A 23,559-nucleotide genomic window follows, 5' to 3' on the forward strand; every position below is an offset into this window, starting at 1 on the left:
CTGAAGGATATAAAGTAGACAAAATGGGCTCTGAACGTTTCATGTCGTTCACACATAGTTGATTCTTAGCAAAATTCCACATGGACCATTTTTGCACAAGGATCCGTTTGATCATTTAAATCTGTCAGACCTGCACACTGAGTAATATCCTCTCATCCGTCCACACAGGCCAGAGGATCAGATGCTGAATGCTCTACATGAGGACATCACATAGAACAATGCAGGGCTGCGTGGCTGCACTACGCAGAGAGATTGTTTTACCACTTATGCAAAGGAAAACATCACATTTGACACTGACAAAAATATTTAGTTGGACCAACCACGCCATCAGAATATAAATGAGACTTCCCTGCTTAGGCTTCATTGTGCTACAACGATGCGTCGAGTACTGATAAAAAGCAAATGAAAATTCCTAATCATGCAAAAATCTCCCAGAAATGATAAAGAATAATGAGAGACGAGAGCCTGTTAACCAGAGCCCTGAGGGTGCAGCATTGTTCACCTCCCACCTTCATCCTGCTGCAGGTTGAAGCTTCTCCATCAGATAACAGATGAGAGTCAACAAGAGGACGTTTGACCCTGCTTTTTTTGATGATTTATAGAAAAAATTGATGATTTATAGAAATCATGAAAAAAAGGTAGTCATTTCAGATTTTTTAAGGCTATAACCCCTCGTCAGATGCTGCTAATTACTATTTAATTGATTTGTTTAATTAATTACTGGATCTTCTGAATTAATAAAGGATCTTCAAGTGCTATTTAAAAAGAGCTTCAGATCTGTAGCTGCACCCCCAGTGGATGCAGTGTCCTTGCAGCGTGGAACAGATATGAAAGGTGGTTTGACCTTGATGTTCGGCCGTGACAGGAGGGCTGGAGAAGAAGTGGAGGCAGGCTCAGGGGGCTTACACCATCCGTCAGGACACATTTGTCAAAATTGCTCTCTTTCCTTTTTCGTGCACACGCGCCACACGCACCACACGCGTCTGTATCGCCCCCCCCCCCTGTTCTCAGCGCGCCTCCTTCCGTCTTTGTCTGCTGAGTTCAAACGTTTGCGGAAAACCTGGGACAGGGTTTGGGCTTTTCTCTCCCTCGCCTCCCACGGGAGCATGTTGAACACCGTGAGCGACCGCTACCTGAATGAGTGAATGAACCCCTTTATTATTCCAAATCAAGCTTGACCTATTTGATCAGACAAAGTAAACGACCTCCACAAACCCAACGTTCTGCCATCACCTCGTCCCCGCTCCCATCAGACGCCTACACATCCATACCCTGCATTTTAATGGCTGCATGTTTTATTCTCATCACAGAAGAAGTCTTTGGACCGTTAACGCCGAGCCATTGTCGCACACGTCCTCACCAGAACAGCGTAACTTTGAAGATCAGATGCTCCTGTTCTTTGAAACTCCAGGTTTTTTTTTCCACTGTGACGCACTCTGTGGCTTTGAGTTACTGTCAGTGAGCTTGAATGGAGAGAAAGGCCGGTGTCTCTTTCCAAAAAGGCGACTGGACCATTCTGAATCGTGGCCGGTGGCAAACAGCAAGCATTTCGACCGACGGGACAAAGCGTCCTGCTCTGCTCAAGACGCGCACATGCAACGCTAAAGTCCACACTGTTGTTTTGTACAGTGTCTTTTTCAGCTAATTTATTTCAGCATTGAACACACATGCAAAATGTAAAAGCGAGACGTTCACTTGTTTGTCAAATCTCCAGAGAGATTTTCTATATGAAGCAAGATGAAGGGGAATAAAACTCATTGGGTTTTGTTCATTAAGAATTTAACGGTAAGGAGCCGAACCAATCAGATTCATCACAGCGGTGTGGAATCGTTCTGTTTATTTGATGACAACGTGAGCAAACGATCACATTGCTGTCAGCATTTGGAAATCGACGCCGGTCAGAAGCTGCGTAAACTGGTTTTACTGGAAATGCTCGGCAGGAAACAATTTGCCAGCAAATGACAATTATTCTGAATAATTTGTGCTTTTATTTTGTAGCTTCAATTCTGCCCCGGACGTTTCTTTATCCTTTGTTATATCACATGAAAAGTAATCAAGACCAAGGTTTCCAAATGGGCGCCCAGGTCTTTTACAGCTTGTCAGTGAATTGTTTCATTAGATGACTGTGTGAATTGCCTGCGTAACGAGAGCGGAGGCGATGAGGCAGCAGTTGTAGAACATTAAAGGCAGAATGGAAGCGTTTGCCGGATGGTAAGAAACGCTCCCTGCTGAGCTGCCAAATGCCCGTGACAAGAAAAGCAATCAAGCCTCAGAGTGAACACCAGTAGGCACCAATATAGAAGGTGTGGGTCAACAACTTTAACACTTGTTGGTTGTGGGCATTGTCTGCATCATCATTTTTCTGACAGCCGTAATAGATTCCTGCTCTGCTGGGTTAGGAAAGCCAGGAGCGTATGCGTCGTAACGCATAGATCCCATGAATTCATCTGTGGTGAGTGTCTCTGTCAGACTGGACAGGCCCATTTAATTTTAACAGCACGCAGGCATTGTTTTCCTAAAATGAGCCAGGAGCAAATTGACAACAACTGCCGTAAAGCACAATGATTAATTTCCATGAAACCTATTACCCCAGAACAAACCTGTTTTAGTCATTGTGTCCAGTTTCCCCCGTGATGAGAGACAGAATTGATTTATGAGCAAATAACTGAGGCCTTGCAGCTGCGTGGGATGCGTTGGGTTTTACTGGTGTAAGGTCTCAAGGTGTCTGGGTCGGGTCTCCTTTCCCCCGGCTCCACCTCCTCACCATCGTGGGACTGGTGCGGCACTGAAACCTGGTCTCCTCTCTCCTCTCCTGTTTTTGTTTCAGGATCATCAGTAATTGGACTGGTGTGGTGACCTCCACCCAGGAGCTGGGACTGCTTTTGCACTCAGGACATTTAAGGGCAGCTCACAAATGTTGAGTCTCCGACCTCGCTTTTAGTTTGCCTTTTTGATCCTTTCTTTTAATTTGGTTGCTCTAACTTCCTGTGTTACAATAAACAGCTGTTTACCATCAGGGCAGTTTGTATTTGTGCTGCTTTCCTTCCTCCTAGCGGCCGTAGGTTGTAACGCCTCACCTTGAGAAGTGCCTCGAGACAACCTCCGTCGAGAATTGGAACTCTATAAATAAAGATCCGTGCGCGATGAAGAGACCTGCATAGAGAAGAGTGTCATGGGCTGTGATTTACCTTGAGCAGCTGCTGAGCTACAGTCTGTTTCCACAAAGCGCAGCAGAGGTTCAGTCATTTTGTCACAGGCTGTAACGGAGCTGAAATTGAGACAGAAACGGCCTCGGTGCAGAGTGTAAAAGCAAGACTCATTACACTCCTGCATCTAATTATTCTGTTCCAATCGAAGTCAGCAGAAATTGATCAGCTTGAACTTAAGGAGCCACCAAACTAGTAGTTAACGCAACGTTGGCGTCTTATCTTTAAAGACGATGTAGTAATCTTCAGCAAACAGGCGCCCACCATCTCCTGTGGGAAATATCAATTTCTTTACCGCTGAACCCAGTGATCGTTATCTAGTCGCTACCTCTGTCCATCACTGAAAACAGCTGCCTACAGAGACTGAAGCGGTATCAGTAGCGCTGCAGGCCGACCAGCTTAACGATGAGCTCCGACTGACTGGATAGCTCCCTAATGCCAGCGAACAGATTAGGGTCATGATTGATGTCTATGATTAACCCATTTTACAAGTGATTTGAAAATACTTCAGATATCTGATTTAGATGCGGAGCGAGGGTTCCACAATAAACAAACAGCTTGCTCATGTTTTGGGGTGAAAAAAAACAAAAAGCTTTATTAATTTAAACTTACCAACTGAAGCCAGTGGGTCGTTACATTTAGATAATTAAGACGTTACTGAGCCAAAACAAACATGGCTGTGTTTCTATATCACCCTAGTTTATCTTCTACTAAAGTTCAGTCTAAATATTCATTCCCCTCTTGCTCATGCAGGGGGAAGTCTTCCTCTTCTCTTCATTTCTACATGCAGACAGAAGTCCAGTGGGTGAGAGATTAATCCCTCTGGAGCTTCTAATAAAGCAACCTCTGATCCGACCAAAATTATTCAGCGAGTGTCCATTTTTCCGCCCACCGCAGGATTCCGGCCACCTGCTTGTTATGCTGCTTAGCGCCTGCAAGAGTTGCTGCCTTTTCCTCCGAGATTGACAAAAAGTTGGAGAGCTACATATTAATAGATATTGAACTGGATCAGCAGAGCAAGATACTTAATCGGAGAGTTTGGCTTCATATAATTTGGTCAGATGAATCAAAACACAGTCGTGTATATTTGGATCATGAGTTCTGGCAGCTTTTGTCGGTGACCTGCCCAAGAGTGAGGCGAGGGCTGCACTCTGCTGAAACACGGAGGCTGCTGACGTGGGGCCACATGTTCAACGTCAGCACTATTCACACAATTTATGATTATATTTTGTGTAGGTGTGACACATGCAGTGTCGCGCTGGCCTTCATTAATCTTTCATGCTCTGTGGGTTTTACCAGAGAGTCACCTGAAACAAAAAACGCTGCACAATCTGAATTTCCAATGACAGGTGTCTCTGACTGGCCCAGGACTGGATCCATGCTCGACGGGGCTTTAACTGCAGCATGTTTCAACACCGTTGGTGTCAGAGAGCTTTGCATATTGATGTGAGCGTGTGTCTAAAAGCTTCCCGAGGAGGCTGAGGCTTCATGGCTGAGCGCGGGACCAGATGCCGCCACTCATGTTGTCCGCGTTCGCCGTGTCTGAGTCTGAGAGACGCCCAGAATCATAACTGAGCCAAAGGTTTGTGTGTCGGACGTCAGCGGCACAGCTGCTGCAGAACAATAGCCCTGAATAATACAAACCAACAAATACGCTCCATCTCCAGGGGTTAGAGAGACAGCTTTCATTCTAAGCCGTCATTTCAAAAATCAGGGTCAGTCACGATTTTTACATGCATACAATTATCATGGAATTCTACATTGTTCCACAAGTCCCACAAGAACACGGCCGATGACGTAGCTAAAAATCACAGTGCGCCTTATTTCCGCTGGTCTCCGCGGTGATCAGATAATTGCTGCGAAGTTTGGCTCTCCAGAAAACCAATTTCCTGCAAACATTCGATTCCATAATAACTAAGTTTTATTAGTTTTAAATGAGGAGACAGGGAATCTAATATCGTCCAGCAGCAACTGTCACAAGGAAACTAATTTCTTTAAAACTGCGAAGTCAGTTCTCAACCGCAGTTGTGAAGAAAATGATCTCACATAAGCCCCCAAGCAGCGGGTAAATGAATATATCACTATACCGGATCACTGCATGTATCAGTGTTAGAAAGAAAACAGCTGTGTTAAAGTTTGACAACTTGGCTCATTCTCAAACATCATCCTCGATTAAAGTCGTTTGAAGGAAGGCCGTTGTCAAGTGGATGCAGTGCAGAGGTGAGGCGCTGTGTCTGGATGACAGTGGGGTCGGGCGTGTTGGTGGGTAGCGATGTCCTGTCAGCTGACACTAAGGGACAGGCTGTTCATGTGTCCACACACCCAGGTCCTCAGGGAGACCACGCTCTGGCACGTCCATATGGAATCTCCAAGGAACCTGATATACTGTAGGTGCTGCTGAGGCTCTGTGTCTGCAGGGAAGGAAACAACTGCTCGTGAATAAGGAGTGAGGTGATTACATTAGAAGGTTGGAGTCTTGAATCAACGGCTGCCTTAAATTAAATTAGTCTTTACCTGAGCATTAAGCACATATCTGTAACAGACAGCAATTTTTAGTTGGTGGCTGTTTTTTTTCATTCATCACAACAGACAAAGATGTTTATTCAGATAAAATATGTTCCACTTTTCCCACTATGTTTAAGCAAACTCGTATTTAAGTGAAAAATGATTTCATTTCAATGCAGCTTAATGCAGTTTGGAACCATTGACAGAGATAAATATTTTTTAAATTAGTACTGAAGTGCAACAATACGATAGAAACAAATGCAGAAGATGAGGAAAAAAATATGCCCATCTGTGCCTCTGGATGCTCAGTAGTGTGCAAGTGTGTCCTTGACAATCACAGCTCCGTGTTTCTCTGTCACAGTAAATAGTTTCCATCAAGCTGTCAATGAATTCATGTAACTTTTCCATCAAGCTAGAAAACGTAGAAAAGCTCATTCATCAATAACGATGCAGAAACTTCCTGGTGCTCAGTTTTTGACTTTGAAATACAAATCAAATCAGAATGCAGCAACTAAAGTTGCCCTGAGCCTTAAAACATCTGGAGCAGCTGTTACAAATGCAGGTTTAACAATTAGAGACCTTTTATGTCTCATATTAACACTTCATATTGTGTGTGACCTATAACTTTAACTTCTGTTCCTCGCGAAAAACAACTTGGAGAGATGAATTTGCTTCATGTAGTGTAATAGACTGGTCAAGCAGATGATTGCAATAACATTGCTATGACAGTATAATTAGCTGTGAATTAGCATGAAGGGAGTCAAGTCAGTGCAGCACATAACAACCAAGCACACACACACACACACACACACACACACACGCACACACACGCACACACACGCACACACACGCACATACACACACACACACACACACACACACACACACACACACACACACACACACACACACACACACACACACACACACACACACATTGGAGGTAATGATGGCATATAAACACAGCACTGGATAGCCTCAACAAGTGAAAATATTCATCATGCAGAAAATTACAGTAAAAAAACAAAAAATTCAGTTTGCTTGAGTTAATGCACATCACTATTCTCCAGTTGTGATTCTTTCCACTTTTTCCACAATAATAAGAGTTTCTCTCGTCTAGTTGCCTGGAGATAAGGTCAAAGGTTTTGGTTACACAGAGACAGATTAACAGCAGGTAGGAGGTGAAGATTTACAACAGACTTATGATTAATCCATAATCATAAATCATTCATTCATTGTTATATTTTGTTATTAGAAACTGACAACTAAATAAAACTGTCGAAATCTACAATATTTCAGCTGAAAATGTTTTGATTAATGTTTTATTTAATGTGCTGTTCCAGTAATTAGGTTTGACAAGTGATCCATTGTTTGTTAGTCCACTGTCTCTTGACTTTATCAGAACAAACCGCCTTCATCAGCTCATACGCAGCTTGAAATATGCAGTCAAGCTGTGAGGAGGCTGTTAATGTGATTGAACCACAGGTCACAGGAGCGAGACACTGAAGACAAGACGGATTTTCTATTGTGATGGTGTTCGACTGATGCTCATTAAACTGTAGATCTTTTCTGAAATTATTATTATTTTCTCAAATTATTGCCTTGTGTTACTGTTTATTCATCTACTGATGCAAACAGATGTCATTTTTAATTGTGTGTTTAAACATTCAATTTCTTGTTACTTGACTTCTCAACATAAAGCAATCTTGTAAATTAGAAAAAAATGTTCTTAGTACATGAAAAACCAGGAGTTTGATTTCAGTTTCCACAGCAACAAATTTGGGTAAACATTTTGGTAAAGTTAAAACATGCTGGTAAGCTTTGGTTCACCTCTTCCAGCTTTAATGCTAAACTAAAGCATTTGGCTCTGTATTCATAGTCTGTGTACTGTATCATCTACTTATTTAAGGAAGCAAATTGGGGACTTTCCCCTTTTCTGATGTCTGTCTTCACTTTTGATGTTGTGGAAATTCTCTCAGGTTCAGGTGATTCCCAAACAAAACACAACAATTATTACATTTATTAAATCATTAATTAATTAAAAAATATTTTAAAAATAGATGTTCATGTATGAAGTTGCAGCGTGAGATGTGATGCATTTTCTCTTATCATAGCTTGTATTTCGTCACACATCCTCGCTTTGTGTGTTTTAAATCCCAATCGGTCAAAACAAGAAAGGATGTTTTTTGGCTCTTTTGATGTTTATTAACCTACAGTAAATCGATAACTGTTGATTACTTATCACAAAAAATGACAAAGCACTTCTAAAGATAATCAATATTCTGAATATTCACAAGTGACACTAAAGGGCTTTTCCAATAATGACCCCTTTGTGTTATTTGCCCTTCAGAGCATCACCACTATTAACCTATTGACTTTTAGCCACAGACACTTTGTCTCATCAGTCCAGCTCTGTGTTTTGTGTTCACTTCCGTATGTATCTGTTCAATTTCCATGAGGTCTGGGGTCCAGAGAGTCATTTTCACTGTTGAGGACCATCCACAGCTCCTCCACCGTCCTCAAGGTGCTGTTAAGCTTTATGTGCTGCTGACGTTGCTGTTCCTGCTTTGTATTCTGACATGTTTATCGTTTGCTGCTGCTTTTAGGTTCAGTTTGGTGATGAATGTCCAGCTGTGAGCCGTGTCTTTAAGAAAACGACGATTCAGCAGCGTAGACGAAAAAGGACAGTGTTTCTGTCCAGCACCTTCCAAATAAGAATCATGCTCTTCCTCTGTCTTTTAACAGAAGTCTGTTTAAATATATGAATATTTAACACAAACTCAAACAAACAGTACCAAAAAAAACACCGAGATCTGATCACATGCACTGGAGAAGTTTTATATTCCGCTGTTCACCCCTAACATTAGCCTCTGTCACACTAGCTCTTAATCACATCATAAAATCAGTCATGCTTCTATATGTTTTGCCTCATATCGACATTTGTGATGTAACCACAATGCAACATCCTGTTCGCCGGCTTTGAAGCGTCTCCTCTCATGTGTGAGCGATCCGGTTAAAGAGTCGACGTCATTTTCTGTCTCGCTGAATGTAGGCCGCAGGTTAACAGAGAGCGCTGAGATCCTGCAGGCTCCGTCTGCGACCGGCAGCGTCTCTGCATCCTGCAGTCTTACAGGGTTACGGGGAGCATGTGGAGGACTAATCACGCTCGAATTACACCCGAGCATATTATTTGTCAAATGTTCTCGTTGAAGATCTGGTGGCGTCCAGGGTCAGACGCACAGCCAAGAAAACATAACCAGAAAGCAGAGGAAAAGAAAACAAAAAAAAAAAAAGGAAAGAAAGAAAGAAAAAAAAAAAAGAAAAGAAAAGAAAAGAAAAGAAAAGAAAAGAAAAGAAAAGAAAAGAAAAGAAAAGAAAAGAAAAGAAAAGAAAAGAAAAGCGTCCTTCAGCTCAACAGATGGCTCAGTGTCTGGCTTTAGGAGGATGACCACAAAGAGGCTGGCTGATACCGAGGCTCAAAGACAAGCCCGGACTTACATCATCGCGATGATCGGTTTTCCACAAACGTGGGAAGAATACTGCACAATTTGAAATACAACGAAGTAGGAGGAGAGCTGGCTGAAATTCAAACCCTGTCAGTGTGGATGAGACACAGTGTCGTCACAAACTCTTTATGTAGCTCCTCTCTCTTTGGGAGCTTCTCATTAAAGCACGCTGAGATCAGAGGTCACCAAGGGGAATCAGGTTTAGTTTACCTTCACTGTATATAATAAACAGAATAACCCTGACTCCGCTTCACCCTCCATCAATCTCGAGGATATTTCTCTTACTTTTCAGTACTTTTAATTCCACGGTCTTTAATTATGTTGAATATTTAATGTCATATTCTGTCATTTTCAAGGACTCAACTGGCTGCTGCCTGAACAGAAGCTCATTAGCATCAGGTCTGTAGTTTTGTATTTACTTTCTGACATGGACGTGTACTCTGAGCTCCTCTAGACGGACGTTTAGCATTGTAAAACCAAAACTGGTTTATTGTTAGAATAAATAATAAATGATACTTTGTGCTTTAATTACCATCTTTTTGCTGTTGACGCTTCTGCTCTGAGCTTAACTGTATCTGATACGCAAACTTTTCTGCTGTAAATCTAAGCAGAATTAGACAGAATTAAACTAAATCAATATTTTGTTGCAATGTTTCTGCAGGGAATTTGAATTTTGAATTTTATCCTAAAATTGATGCTTTTTAATACATAAAGGTTCATTACATTGGATATTTTAGCCCTAGGAAATATAACAACTTGCTATATTACATGCAGAAACACATTAACAAACCTGCCACATGTATAGAAACTGTCTCCATGGCTAATCTATCATCTTCTGCTGCTAGATTTCTATTTGCTGTACATTCCTAATGAAAATCCACCTGTCTGGCTTCTACAGCAAGACAGAAGTGACACCTTAGCCAAGCGGAGACTTTTCATGAACAGTCATGATAGGAAAGAGCGGCACCAACATCTGTTTGACTGATGCAGTGCGTTTCACTGCGAACGTGAGTGAGCTATACATTCAGCTGTCTTGTCAGCTCAGAGATACAGACTGCGCTGGAAGCAGGGCGCGCTGTAAATCACACCTACCTACTGTAACAGCACAAGAGAATATTAATATTTATCCAGCCCCAGAGAACTGAAAAACAAGTTTACTGCACCATCGGTTTCAGGGAAGGTGCTAGTAAGTGCTCTGGGCTTTCCCTAATTATGCACACAAATTGAAAAGTTATCAGTGAAAATGAATTTAAATAACATCTGGCAAAGAGCTGTGAAAAGAGAGCAAATGGCAAAATAAACGTGAGAGGAGTGCAAATACAATATTAATCACTTTCACCGATTGTTAGCCGTCCTTCACAGTCACATCAATGGATCCTGTGGTAGACATTTGCAATGCAAATGCAGGTGTCTAGGGTTTTGCCTTCACTATATAGGTCATCCACCTGTTTACTGTGCAGGTCAACACGGCTCCTGAAAAATAAAGAAGAATGATTGATTTTTAGGCTTTTAACGATTCCTATGCACATAAACATGCATGATTACTCTTGCTGCAGTCTGCATTGCCTGCACCAGGTCCGACAAATGTGCAATCATCTACAGTAGCCTCGGTCGCGAGCAATAATTTTGCACCTTTAAAATGAATCAAAGGTCCACATTCTCTTCAATCTACTACCTTACAGGATAATGATGTGTCCTTGTGGATACAGAAGTGATATCCTCATGTGTCTGTGCACAGATTTAAAGTCACCTCCGACCTAAACTGCCCGTTTAAAGTTTCCTCTGTTGTGTCTCACTGCTTGACTACTGATGCGTTTTCCCCACGAGTCATGAAATAATGAGGACGCTGCAGTGACAAAAAGCCGATTTTCTTCCGTAAGATTGTTTGGTGTTGATGGCAAACCTCCACCGACTTCCTCGTCTTAAGCACACATTCAGCAGCCCGTTAATGGTGGAAGCATTCAGCCCTGCAGTTCATTAAGCAAAAGTGGGAGAGACTGGCACAAGTCCTGTAATGAAACCAATCACAGAACCTCGTCACGGGCTCGTTTAGCTGAGGCTCGTTAAGCTGAGGCTCGTTTGCAGGCTTCTCAACTTCTCCTAGAGTTACTGTTTGTCAGACAACATGACGGGCAGTCAGCAAAGATTTCCTCCCCAGTCACATAAGCACTTATTCCTGTACTAATATTTTTAAATCACCCAACTGTGATTTAAACAGACAGGTGGCTTTTAGGTATAACCTAGAAAACTGTGGCCTAAATCCCTGGTTTATAATCTTCCAGAGATTCAGAGACTCATGCACAAAAACAAACTCTCTCTCTCTCTCTCTCTCTCTCTCTCTCTCTCTCTCTCTCTCTCTCTCTCTCTCTCTCTCTCTCTCTCACACACACTGACACAGCACATGATGCGGCAGAGTGGGAACACAGCTCCCAAGATCAAAAGCCCCTGCATGTGACGCCTCTGGTGTAAGTTTTCTTGTAAAAAACTCTGTTGATTGCTCACTCTTAAAAGGAAACTCTTTACCAAACTGGAGAGGCCGGGGAATTGAGCGGACTGAACATTTTGTCTGAGTGTACTGCATCACTGTGACAGCTCCTTGGGAAGCTGGAGGCTAGTTTGTGTCCTCTTTCCTAGAACTCTTTCCCAGCTCGGTGAAACGTCACTTCATACTGCGCTGTCTCCTTTGTTCGGAGCCGCTCACTTGATGCTCTGTCAAACCAGCAAAATCCATATTTCACTTAGCGGAAGCGGCCATTGAATCATCCGGAGCGCCTCTCCTCCGCGTGCAGGTGTTCTCATTCTCTTATTGATTTCCAATCAGCAGTCGATACAGCATCTGTACGCTAAAGGATTTCCACTGGTCTGCTCTCTTAAAACTGCTCCCAATTGATTTACACATATACTTAAAGGTCAACAATAGACTACCGGACATTCATAGAGAACAAACATATGAAAGGAAGGAAGCAACCTGGTGATGGGCTTTAGGAAATCTGTGAGTCCTGTCATTGCTCTCACTGCTATAAATAAAGAGGTGGAGTTGAGTCCAAATATCTGGGAGTGTACTTGGACAATAAACTGGACCTGAAAAAGAACTCCTCAGCTGTGAACCTGAAGGCTCAGAGGGGGATGTACTTCCTGAGGAGGCTCAGGTCCGTGTGCAGCTCCATGCTGAGGATGTTCTATGAGTCTGTGGGTCCAGTGTTTTAGACTGTGGTCTGTGGGGCAGCAGCATGAATGTAGCAAACAGTAACAGACTGGACAAAGGAGGGCTGGTTCTGTTCTAGGGGTGGAGCTGGACCCCATACATGATGTAGCTGAGGCAGGATGCTGGTCAAACTCCTCTCTATGCTAAACAACACCTCCCACCTCCCTCTACACAGGGTGCTGGCTGGACAGAGGAGCACCTTCAGCCAGAGGCTGATCAGTATTAGGTGCTCCACAGAACACCACCGGAGATCCTTCCTACCGGTGTCATCAGCCTGTACAACTCTATCACTCTACAAGGGTCCACCTGTAATGAAATTTTAGATATTTTGACGTGAATGTGTGTGTATGTGTATATGTTGTACCATTTTTAATCTCCCTTCCTTGTGTGTTTTGCATGGCCTCCCATGCCGTTCACCCATCTCTTCACAGTCTGCCAGGTAAAACACCTTTGAGTGCTTCACACCAGTGACTTCCTATCACCACAAATTCTACTCAACTGTAACATTTTTCTCCCAGTACTCAAAAGCGCTTAATCAAGGTCAAAGTGTGTGATTTTTAAATGTAAAAACTTCAAACGGCTTCAATCTCAGGCTCGTTCCGTGCCCTGGGCTGATATAGATTCATCCCGAGGTGTGCTGTGTTTGGAGACAGAGCTGTGTATGAGATCTTAAATACCAGCTCCACCTGCGTATTTATAGGAATCTGGATTACAATAAGGAATAGAAATGAGTTTTTTAATGGACATTGATTCTGATGAGGCTCAGCATCTCTTTATGTTCAAAACATTTTAAAGACTTTTAGAATATGATTTGCTGAGGCCAACGGTAAAGTGTCACTATTTTAAGTCACAGACTGAAGGAAAAATTTAGATATTATTTGTCCAACTAACCTGATGAATGATTCGCTGTTAAGAAATAAAACGAGAGGGAATCACTGCTCTTCAACTTTCCTTTTTGCTAGTAGCAGTGAAGTGAATGTTGTATGCTTCGATAAATCATCCCCTTCTGAAAACAGCCAGAGTTTAATGACCTTCCTCTGTCTATTCTCTCCAACACCATTATCTGTGGAGCGCTAACTAGCTGTCAGTCACCCTTGGCCAATTAAGAAATTTGCTGATGTGGGGAATTTTGACCTCAGGGAAACTGTTGGAACCAAACACAGGTTCATTGGGATTTTCCCTCCTGGCTCAGAGTAGGTGGTACTGTTATTGAAATAGCATTGCATTCTCATTTGGGTATAAAAGACCTGAAAAGGGAAACTAATTTGATACATGTGCTCTTTCCCGTATCATTGTTTTGTTATTTATTAAGACTGAGCTGCCGGAGTCCTACTGTAATTTACTTATTACCCAAAACATATATGGTCGTCTTCCTGCAGCTTTGCTTTTATTACATTGAGGTTCTGGTTCTGGTTCTGGTTGCAGCCACCCACTGTTTTCTCACCTGTGAAAAAACGGTTGTGTTAGTTGAAAACTAGCAGTAGAAATACACATAATAGTGTAGCTGATTAGATTTTTGCTGAGTCGTGCGTTATCCGCCGGTCCCCTGCGGAGCCGCTGTGACATTTATGAATGTGTGAAGGGGTAAGAGCACGTTCCAAGGTGGCTCATGGCAGAGAGTCTGTGGATGGGAAGTATGGCTTCATTTTTCTTTCCCGTGGTGGTTTCAGTGGTGCCAGTGTTTATTTTTGGTGTGTGTACTTATATACATATTTATTTTCATTGCGTGGGGTTTTGGTGCCTGCTGATGTGCTGTGAGGGAATTAATCATTTTACACATGTACACATGTAAAGCCAAACTGGGTCGATCATTTCCTTTTCCAGTACATCACTAGGACGTTCACTGTAAACTCTACACAGTGGATGTGGATTTAGTTCAAGGTTCCCCCATTGGTTTTTATTGTGATGCAAACAATCAAAGGTTTTAGTAAACAGGTCTCTTGAACAACTTTTTAAATATATACACAATTGATTGATATAGTTTATTGCAATATTTCCATCAAGCTCTATTGTTGTTTTATACTTTCCAGACATCTTCACTCATCATACGTAAACAAGCTTTAAAAGAATAAGTTTTACTACACATAAATCAGGAAGCGCTTTTTTCAATGTCATATCGGTGCTAAGGTTTGGAGCAAGCACTTCACAGAAGCACTTTGCTGCAGAGGCTCAAGAGCTCATTGTGTCACGGTTTCTCTGGGGGTTTAGAAAAGAGACATTTTTCATAACTGCTCAGGAACTTGAAGGACAGAATTAACTGAGAGAAGGACTTCCATCGGGCCTGACATATATCCTGCAGCACAGATGCTGCAGCACTGGGCACCTTTTAATGCATAATATTTAATTGACCTGCATCTCTCTGGTTCATAGCCACAAAGGTGCAAACTTAATGAGAAGACAGGGCGAGTAATGAGTTTCCACTTCCACTGAGTCCTGAAACTGATCTGAATATGTTTGGACAGGAGAGGAAATGGGACACTCCCCTTCAGCTTCCTTCCCGTGAATCCCTCCCTAACCCAGCTCGGCCCCAGGAGACAAGATCATGTTTCGGGCAGAAGCCCATCAGTTTATTTTACAACATTTTGGAAGGAACGGGCAGAAAAAGCCACTGCAGCGCTAACACAGCTAACACGAAATCAATATCCACAGCATGGAGGTGCATGACCCACCACAAATGGCAAACATGAAGACAGATCAAGTCCATGGACGTAATGGAGGTTGTTGCAAACTGTAAAAAAGTGAACCTTGTACACGCAGCATCAAAGCCACAAACCTTTTGTTGTTGTTTACATCCATAATCTAGAACATCATATCTTGTGCTGAAGGAATGGGATTTTTCTTTCTTTATTCCCACAGCCACTCCTATCATCGCGCCATCTGCAATTGTTGTCACTTGACACAACAGTCGGAGATTGTCTCAAGGTGAGAATGAAGCTGCACTCGTCACTGGTTTGAATAGGCGCGTGCAGGTATGGAGAGCGTCTGCTTCGTGGAACGCAATCAGGGAGAGGAGAAAAGCAATCTCCCTGATGTAGTCGCTGCCCTGAAAGGGACACCTGCAGAGTAGAGATAGACAACTTGCTGGGATTCCTCCTGTTATTGTCGAGGTGAAATTGGGCTTTAGTCACAGTACAGTGTCAGGACATGGAGGAGCGCTGTAATGAAAATGTTTAAGCCATGTCTGAGCTGCTCACTGTGGCTTCTACTGTGTAAGATATGAGACAAGGTGAGAGACAATGGCAAAGAATGAGGCTTGTGGTCTAGGCTTATATAAAAATATGCTTTAAGATGTTAGATTGGCCTAAAATTATCATTATTGGTCACTATTCTGTTGATTTCTGTTAATTGTAAGACAAATACATAAATTAAAGGATGATGATGCTACAACTTGTCACTACAGACAATTTAGTCATGAATCATGAAAGTTTAGAAATAGTGCTTCTGTAAAACATTTCCTGCCTTGTTTTGTCAAAATGTATGTTTAGGTTGTGCCCAGGAGGAAGAGAAGCCTGATACATGACGCGCTCTGTTTTTTCTTAGATTATGTGATTGTTGTTCCACTTTTTTGTGTTGTGAGTTGCTGTAATGATGGTGTTTCTTTGATCAGACAAAAAAACCTAGATCTTTTTTATTTATTTAATTTGATTTAATTCCCAGTAGTTGCTGTTTCATTCGTGAATGAGAAACAAAACTCCAGCTGCTGTTTTCCATAAAGTAAGAAAAGCCAGGCAGCAGATTATTCCTCTTTATTCCACACACATTATCATATCTCCAGGCTCTCGTTGTAAATACAATACCTGATGTGAGCTGCCAGTCACCGTTTCCATTTTTAGGGCATGAGAAATCCCCAAATCACTGTATTATTGGAGCAAATGGCTCTTTGAGGAGTGTAACGAAGCTCCTATTCACACAATAGACACAAGTATTCTAGCTGTGGGCTCATGAATTAAAATCACAGAAGTGCATGCTTTATCTTTCAAAAGCCCGAATCACATCATTTTAATGCTGGTCCTGCCACGTGTTGCAGGGATTTAGTGCGTAGACAAAGGCTAATCCAGTGTAATTAATGTGAGAGCTCCCAGTTGGTGCTCCAGCAGGCAAATAATGCTGATTGGATACAATTACAAACCTCTGGATTGGACCTTTTACTGTCATTCACTTTAAGATCATTATGAAACATCCAGTTAAATCTACACAAAGTGCTGGGGGAGAATAATAATGAAGCACTGAGGGATTCCTCCGCTGTGCCTGAACATGAATCCGTCTGTCAGTGGACAAACCTCTCTCCCATTACAGTAGGACACAATATTCCATTAAATGTTTCAAATATTTCAGGAATTTTGATAGTTTTGGATTAAACCAAGGAAAGTAAGCAGCTACAACCATTATTAAAAACTGTCTCACGTTCAAAAACTGTCGCAACAGCTGACAGCTGACGTCTGTCGGGAGACATGCATGACAAAGACATGATGTGACAAAGTTAAGCTGTTTCTCCCTCAGTGGAGGATAAGCCCAGGTGTTGGTGTCACCAGTCATTATGGGATGGGCTGCGTGGCGCCTGCCACGTGAACACATTCTGACGCTATGGAGCACAATTCCCCAACAACTGCTGGAGAGAATGACCAGCAACTAAACAGAAAGACGCTTGTTCAGCATTTTCTGAAGAAAATAATGCTCAACATATTATAAGCAATTTAAGTGACAGGATTACATGCGATTATGACTCATGTGTTCTATACAGAAGAACATAGATCATGCAGTGTTGTTTCTCAGTGTGGTGCAGATGATGCTCCCTTCAAACATGACAGAGGAGTTTTTACCACATGTGGGCTGATTTGTTTTTAAAGCTGACGGTCTGTCCAGGTTCAAAACAAACTGCCGCCGCTCAGCCATTCATCAGCGTCATCGTTATCGCGCTTATTCAGGCGTTAAATCAGTTAAGGCAGCGCTATCGCTTGTATCTCTGCGAGCTCCGAGTCCGTTCCTGTTGCGTCGATGTAGATCTGCAACCACACAGATGAAATCTACTCAGATCAGAGCTGTACAGTCTGTGGTGGTAGGGGTCCGGTCCAGACAATAGTAAAAACAGTAAAGACTTCATATGAAGAAGCTGTCTTGACTGGAATATTATTGCAGTAAATGAACCCCATTGAATTTGGTACCACTCTAAATGATCCACCTGAGGTCTGAGGTATTACATCTATGCAGACTTTGCTGCCAATGAATCAGACCACAGCTCTTGACGGTCACATTGTCGACATTCTTCGACGCCTCATCACCTTGATGAGTTTCTTGGTGACAATGTTCGTTCACTGTCATCAGACAGAAAATATTTCCCAACTCAAGTGAACACTGAGCCAGAACACCAGCGCTTCCCATCAGAGAATGAAGGGGTCGACTCTCCGTCTGGCTCCATCAGCTCTGAGCCTAGAAATGTGAGGGGGGAGGCACATGGAGCGACTGAGCCTCAGCGTTGTCTGAATGTGACTTATTATGACTTTCTCTTTAGCATACCCCCCCCCCCACACACACACACACACACACTCTGCTGCAGTGGTGTGAGGTGTCGCATTGCTGTGTGGTTCAGTTGCCTTTCACATACTACACAAGGTCAGTCTAACATGATTTGACCCCCTGGATGCTGTCTTCATGGTGGACTGGCCTGTTGATAAGGAACCCACGTGTACAGTATATTTACATTGTGATGCCTTTTCCAGTCCATAGTGACTTCTGTGTCAAATCTATCGTAACTATAGTGCTGAGTGTAGTAATAGACACCTCTCACCCTGTCACCTCTGCTCTCCAGAAGTTGTTGGCTTATAATCCATTTTTTCAACCTGATGTGATGTTTATGCCAATAATATTATTATGCCAATATCTCTCTATCCATTACTTTAGACTTACAGTATGAAAGTACATTCAGATTGGATGCCAGCATTTCCACTTTCGACATTGTGAACTGTGCATGTTTGGGGCCAAGTTTAAGGATGTTCTGTAATTGCGCTGATGGACGGTGAGTCATTTATTGACGCTGTATCCTAACGAGGCACATCACGTCATGTACTGAGAAGTGATTAGCAGGCATAGGCATGAACACAATAGCGCAGTCATCACTCCACTGAAATAATGAGGATTTAATCAAAAAGCGGATCAGCTCTTTGTTGCATTATTCACATGGCAGACGATAATTATCTATATTTGATTAACACGGACAACTGCAGATTAGTTCCTCCTGCTATCACAGTGTCACAGAGCAATTCTATCACACACACACACACACACACACACACACACACACACACACACACACACACACACACACACACACACACACACACACACACACACAGTCTATATCTAACCATTCAATTTTTCCACACTCCTACATGTCCACTTGCACTTAAACACACAAACACAAGGAAACTCCCACACATCTCAGTATTTACTTCAGGGCGTCTGACGTAGTCAAGGTCACCGGTGGTAAAATAACACCTTAGAGCATTAGACAAGACAACAAAGCTAAAACCCTCAGCTCCACCACTGGGTGATAGACCTCCCTGACCAGTCCACAATAGAGACTTTAAACCACCTCAAGTCACTAATGTGGGAGGTAGGAATGCCAAAGGTCAGTGTTACTTAGCTTAACCGATTCTGTCTCTAAAATGAATTACCAGTTAAAGACTATAGTACATATTTAAAGAAATTCATTTACTGAGCTATTTGCACACAGACTGTGGATACCTACAGCAAACAAGCTTCTACGGCAGGTTAGAGAGACGTGGATTTGATCAGTGCAAAATTAAGATTTGGTATGCGCCTTCTCAGACAGAGGCAGAGAACAAAAACTATAGGAGATGATCATTTAGAAGAGGTCTGAGACTATTCATTTGACAGATAAACTGATCGTTGCCTGTTGCTTTTGTTTTCCATTACTGCTGATGAGGGATCGCATCCTGCAGAGCGCGGCGGCTGCAGCAGGCAGACGGAAAGCAAAGTGGGTTAATCCTCGGAGCTGAAGTCAGCGCAGGGAGAACTGGGAGTGGCAGAGTGGCAGTGAAATACATGGCTGCACACATGGCTGATTAAAGATGTGGATAATGCTAAAATCGTGTGTGATTGGAACCCAGTAGTTACAGCTGGGACACTAGTTTGCATTTAAATTAAAGAGTTGAAGCTGAGTTTAAAAAAAAAAAAAAAGGAAATATGAGCAATTATAATATTTGTGGTTTTGATGACTTGAGGCAAAAAGCAGCTGCACATATTCCTCCTCTTGAAACGAACGGTGCTGCGTATGAACGGTGTCCAGCTCAGTGTGAACACACACACGCGCGACAATTTCTGCACCTGTGACAGGTGAAGAGCAGAGGCCGGCTACACCGAGACAAAAACACCAACATAGAATCCCCCATCCATCACCGAAGTGACACGTCAGTAGCGCGGCGAGCACGAGGGCCTGTCAGTGGAACGTTAGGATCCTGCACATTAGACTCACTCCTCCAGGAAAGTCACAACACGACCTGCGGGTCACAAGATACTGAGACTAGAAGCAGAAAGGACTTGTTCTTGTCAAGCACCGCCACACCACCAAAATCAATCACGGTAACTTGCTGTGAACACCGCATGTGGTTTACTATATATTATTTATGTGCTGTGGACATTCTACCAGGGCCTCTTAATCTTGGGGGGCAGTGAAGGACGGACCATTGCTTGTTGTTCGTCCAGCCATTGTCATAACTGCTTGACCTTGTGAGGACAGAATGGAGTGTGTCCCGGCTGTCACAGGCCAAAGGCAGGATCCACCCTGGACAGGATGAAAACCTCCATTTCCCTCCATCCTAAATAGTTTTAAAAATAGAGAATCTGGAGTTTTCTATGTTTTAAAAAGTCACCACAAATAGAGAGCTGTTAAAAACTAATAGGTGCGACATACATTCTGCACACTGCACTATATTCTCTCTTCACCTGTTAGCAGAATACTAAGCCAACTTTATATCTTGATGGATGATGTGATTTTCATTTCTAGGTGTGCCTTGATGTAATTTAACATGGATTTCATCAGCTCCTCACTGTGCCCTCATCTCCATTTGCATAAAGGAAGGCTGAGGATAAATCTACTGAAAGGACAAATAAAAATAATAGTGCATTACCACATATATTTTCATTGTTTAATTATTCTACCATCAATCACCTGCAAACATTTCTATCAGTTATCCATTAAATAACACTATAAGGATTATAATTACTATTAAAGTAGCACGCTGCTGTGGAGACTTTCTAACATTTTCTTGTCTCATTGCCAGGTGGACGAAAGCTGACTCACTGGATACCATCAGGATTTAAACTGACGCTCTGAAAAGGCCCCTCCTCTTCTCTATAATTCTGTCTGAATACTGGCACACCCTTTATGATGGCTTATTACACATGCCTTTGTGTCTATCTGAGTGAGTCTGTATGAGAGGGCTGAGTGTTAGTCCCTCAGGCGGTGGACTTTGAAATGTTGAGTACACCCTGCTGTGGAGCAAAATGTAACTGCTATCCAATGCTACGCCTGTCAGCCTGTGTTCAGATCACTTCCTCTGCTGGCTCCCGCCATCTGGTGGGATGCAGAACTGGCTCCTTCCAAAGTCTGGAGACGCTCCAAAGACGACTCTTTCTGGATTCTGTCTTGTTTATATTAGGGAGTGAACCAAGAATCTGCATATTGCATCATAATCCTGCAAAGTATGAAGCAGCTTGAAGCACGGATAACAACAAAGATGAAGATCAAGAGATGCCAAATCAGTTGCTACAGAGGCAACTGATTCATACAAATCATGACATGACCTGAGAGCCAGAGGCAAAACAACCAGCGGTTCATGAACAGGAGGATGTGAAAGAGAATTAACACAAATCTATTGACTAGCACGCGTTTGCGTTTTGGCTGGAAGTCACTGCTGTTAACGAACTAACAGACCAGTGAGCAACCAGGAGGACACATACTGCCTAAAACCCAACATACTGGAAATAAGCAGCCATTACAGTATGATGTGCCGTTAGCAGACGCTGTTTTATCTTCATCAAAGTCCATTTAATTTACATGTACTATTACATTAATTATGGCCATTACTGCAGTAATATGTTAACAGGTTAGTAGATAAGGTAACTGTCTCTTACAGTGACACTGGAAATTCATGATAATTCAGTACATGTTCAACCTCAAGTTGAAAATAGTCAGTTGAATGATGAAGATGCAGTATTATAATTGTTGCATTTTTCTTTTATTTTTGGCACATCAGGTGAAGATTTTACATTCAAGGAATTGTCATATCACCTGTTATTCAAGTCTGCAAAATATACAAAATTACAAAATATAGAAAACTATCAAAGTGTGGATTGTCTTTTATTCTGGTCAGTATTATTTATATAAATACAGTATTAATGAGATTTCAAGCCTTCTTGACAATTGACGTCAACTGACGTTTTGTAGTGTGTCAACGTACTGTAGTGTCCCTTTAGAAAGAACTCTCCATGTCAGCATCTGGAACTTTTCCATTTGAGTCTGACTTCACTGACAGCACTAGCTCCGTTTCCCGTGCAGGGGAAGGCTCTGGGATTTTGTTGATCTTGGCAAAGCTTTGGCTGATGTCCATAAATGTCTTGTTTTTGGTTTCAGGGAGAACGATGTAAAGGTAGATGGCTCCCAGGGTGCAGACCACCACAAACACCAGGAAGGCAAAGGACTGCAGGGTCTCCTACACATAGAAGCACAGGACGGTTACACGCGTCTATTCAACATGAAACATGAAAACAAAATGAGTATTAATATTTTCCAAGCACCAAATATAATACAAACTAGGAATAATTTGAGGATTTTTAGCATTTAAACCATTTGGTTATTAGTTCCTCCCTGTGCTATGAACCAAAACCAGGGAAACTACTGTACGTCAGCCATCTGTGGCCTCTGTTCTGGGGTCTGTGTGAAAGCGTTGCTGCATCAACACCCCTGAAAGACTGCACAATGAAATGAGAGAATGTTTGTAAGTGTTTATGTCAAATTAACCAAAACAAAAGCTAACTTTGTCCAGTGTGTTATGCCAATAACAGAGATTAGTAACAGATTTAAAAATACTCACTCACTGAGTGATTATCCAGAGGGAGATTTAGAGAGAGTGAGTGTGTGTGGGGGTGGGGGGTAGAGAAAACTTGACCCTCTCCAGAGTGTCACCGAGCTATAATCCCGTACTCATGATGGGACAGAAGTCGGATGCAGCTCTACGTGCCAGGTATTAAAAATGCGGCGTCCAAACAACCATGACCTCTGTGAAGAACTACTCGCTGTTTGATTCCGACGTTATATCACCACCGCTGTCAGTCCCCGGCGCTGCTTCCCTCCACTGAGTGTATTTCATAAGAGCACTGGAGCATCGTCCAAAGGGCTTGACCCAGTTCTCATTCAGCCTCTGTGACGTAACGCTCATCTGTGAAGTTAGCAGCTCCTTTAGAGAACCCTGCCTTTCTGCCACAACTGATGGGATGAATGAAGATGGAAAATACAAAGAAACAAACACGATTTTCATATTCTGAATGAAAGACATACAGAAACGAAAACTAAATTGGAGGATCAGAGAGTAAAGGAGAAGGTGGGGTGGGACAGGACTGAAACATGTATATGATAAGACGTCAGGACACAGGGAAAGGACTGACAGAGTCTGGAGCACGAAGAGGAGAACCCCCAGTACACAAATAATTACTGTAAAACAAATACTTAGGCCAGTGACTTCCAGTTAGATAATGCCCTGCCAGGTCACTGGTTTCTGGGACACCGATGAGTCATCAACTGCAGCTGGGTGAGCGTACTGCTGACCGTGGCGCCAGGGGATTATTTGCATTTGCAGGGTTTATGGATTGTGTCAAATTTTCCCAGTGGGAGCTACACACAAGGACGCCGTCGCGACGCATTAGAGACTAAGCTGCACATACGCTGCGGATGTCTAGGGACTCCATCCACCGTGCGGCAGATTTTAAACGGCAAGAATAAACGGGACAATGCAAACTGCTACTGTATAGCCTGGTTTCGAATCCCACGGTGTGACTGGATCCCGTTTATTTCGAATCCAAGCGCTGTGACGCTGCCTCCCATCCACTCATTGCGACACAC

General features: G+C 42.6%; 1 protein-coding gene across 8 annotated transcripts in view; it reads right to left on the reverse strand.

The window, feature by feature from the left end:
* Window positions 1–21,640: 21,640 nt before the first annotated feature.
* Window positions 21,641–23,559, reverse strand: part of slc2a9l2 (solute carrier family 2 member 9, like 2) — a 50,281-nt gene continuing 48,362 nt past the window's right edge. For all 8 annotated transcript variants that reach the window (XM_029151234.3, XM_029151238.3, XM_055509028.1 and 5 more), the window contains one exon: window positions 21,641–22,153. In XM_029151234.3, coding sequence (XP_029007067.1) covers window positions 21,914–22,153 — 240 coding nt within the window. In that variant the 3' untranslated portion in view covers window positions 21,641–21,913. The remainder of the gene's footprint in view (window positions 22,154–23,559) is intronic.

The sequence above is a fragment of the Betta splendens genome, chromosome 5, assembly GCF_900634795.4.
Source record: "Betta splendens chromosome 5, fBetSpl5.4, whole genome shotgun sequence".
In the NCBI taxonomy this organism is placed as follows: Eukaryota; Metazoa; Chordata; class Actinopteri; order Anabantiformes; family Osphronemidae; genus Betta; species Betta splendens.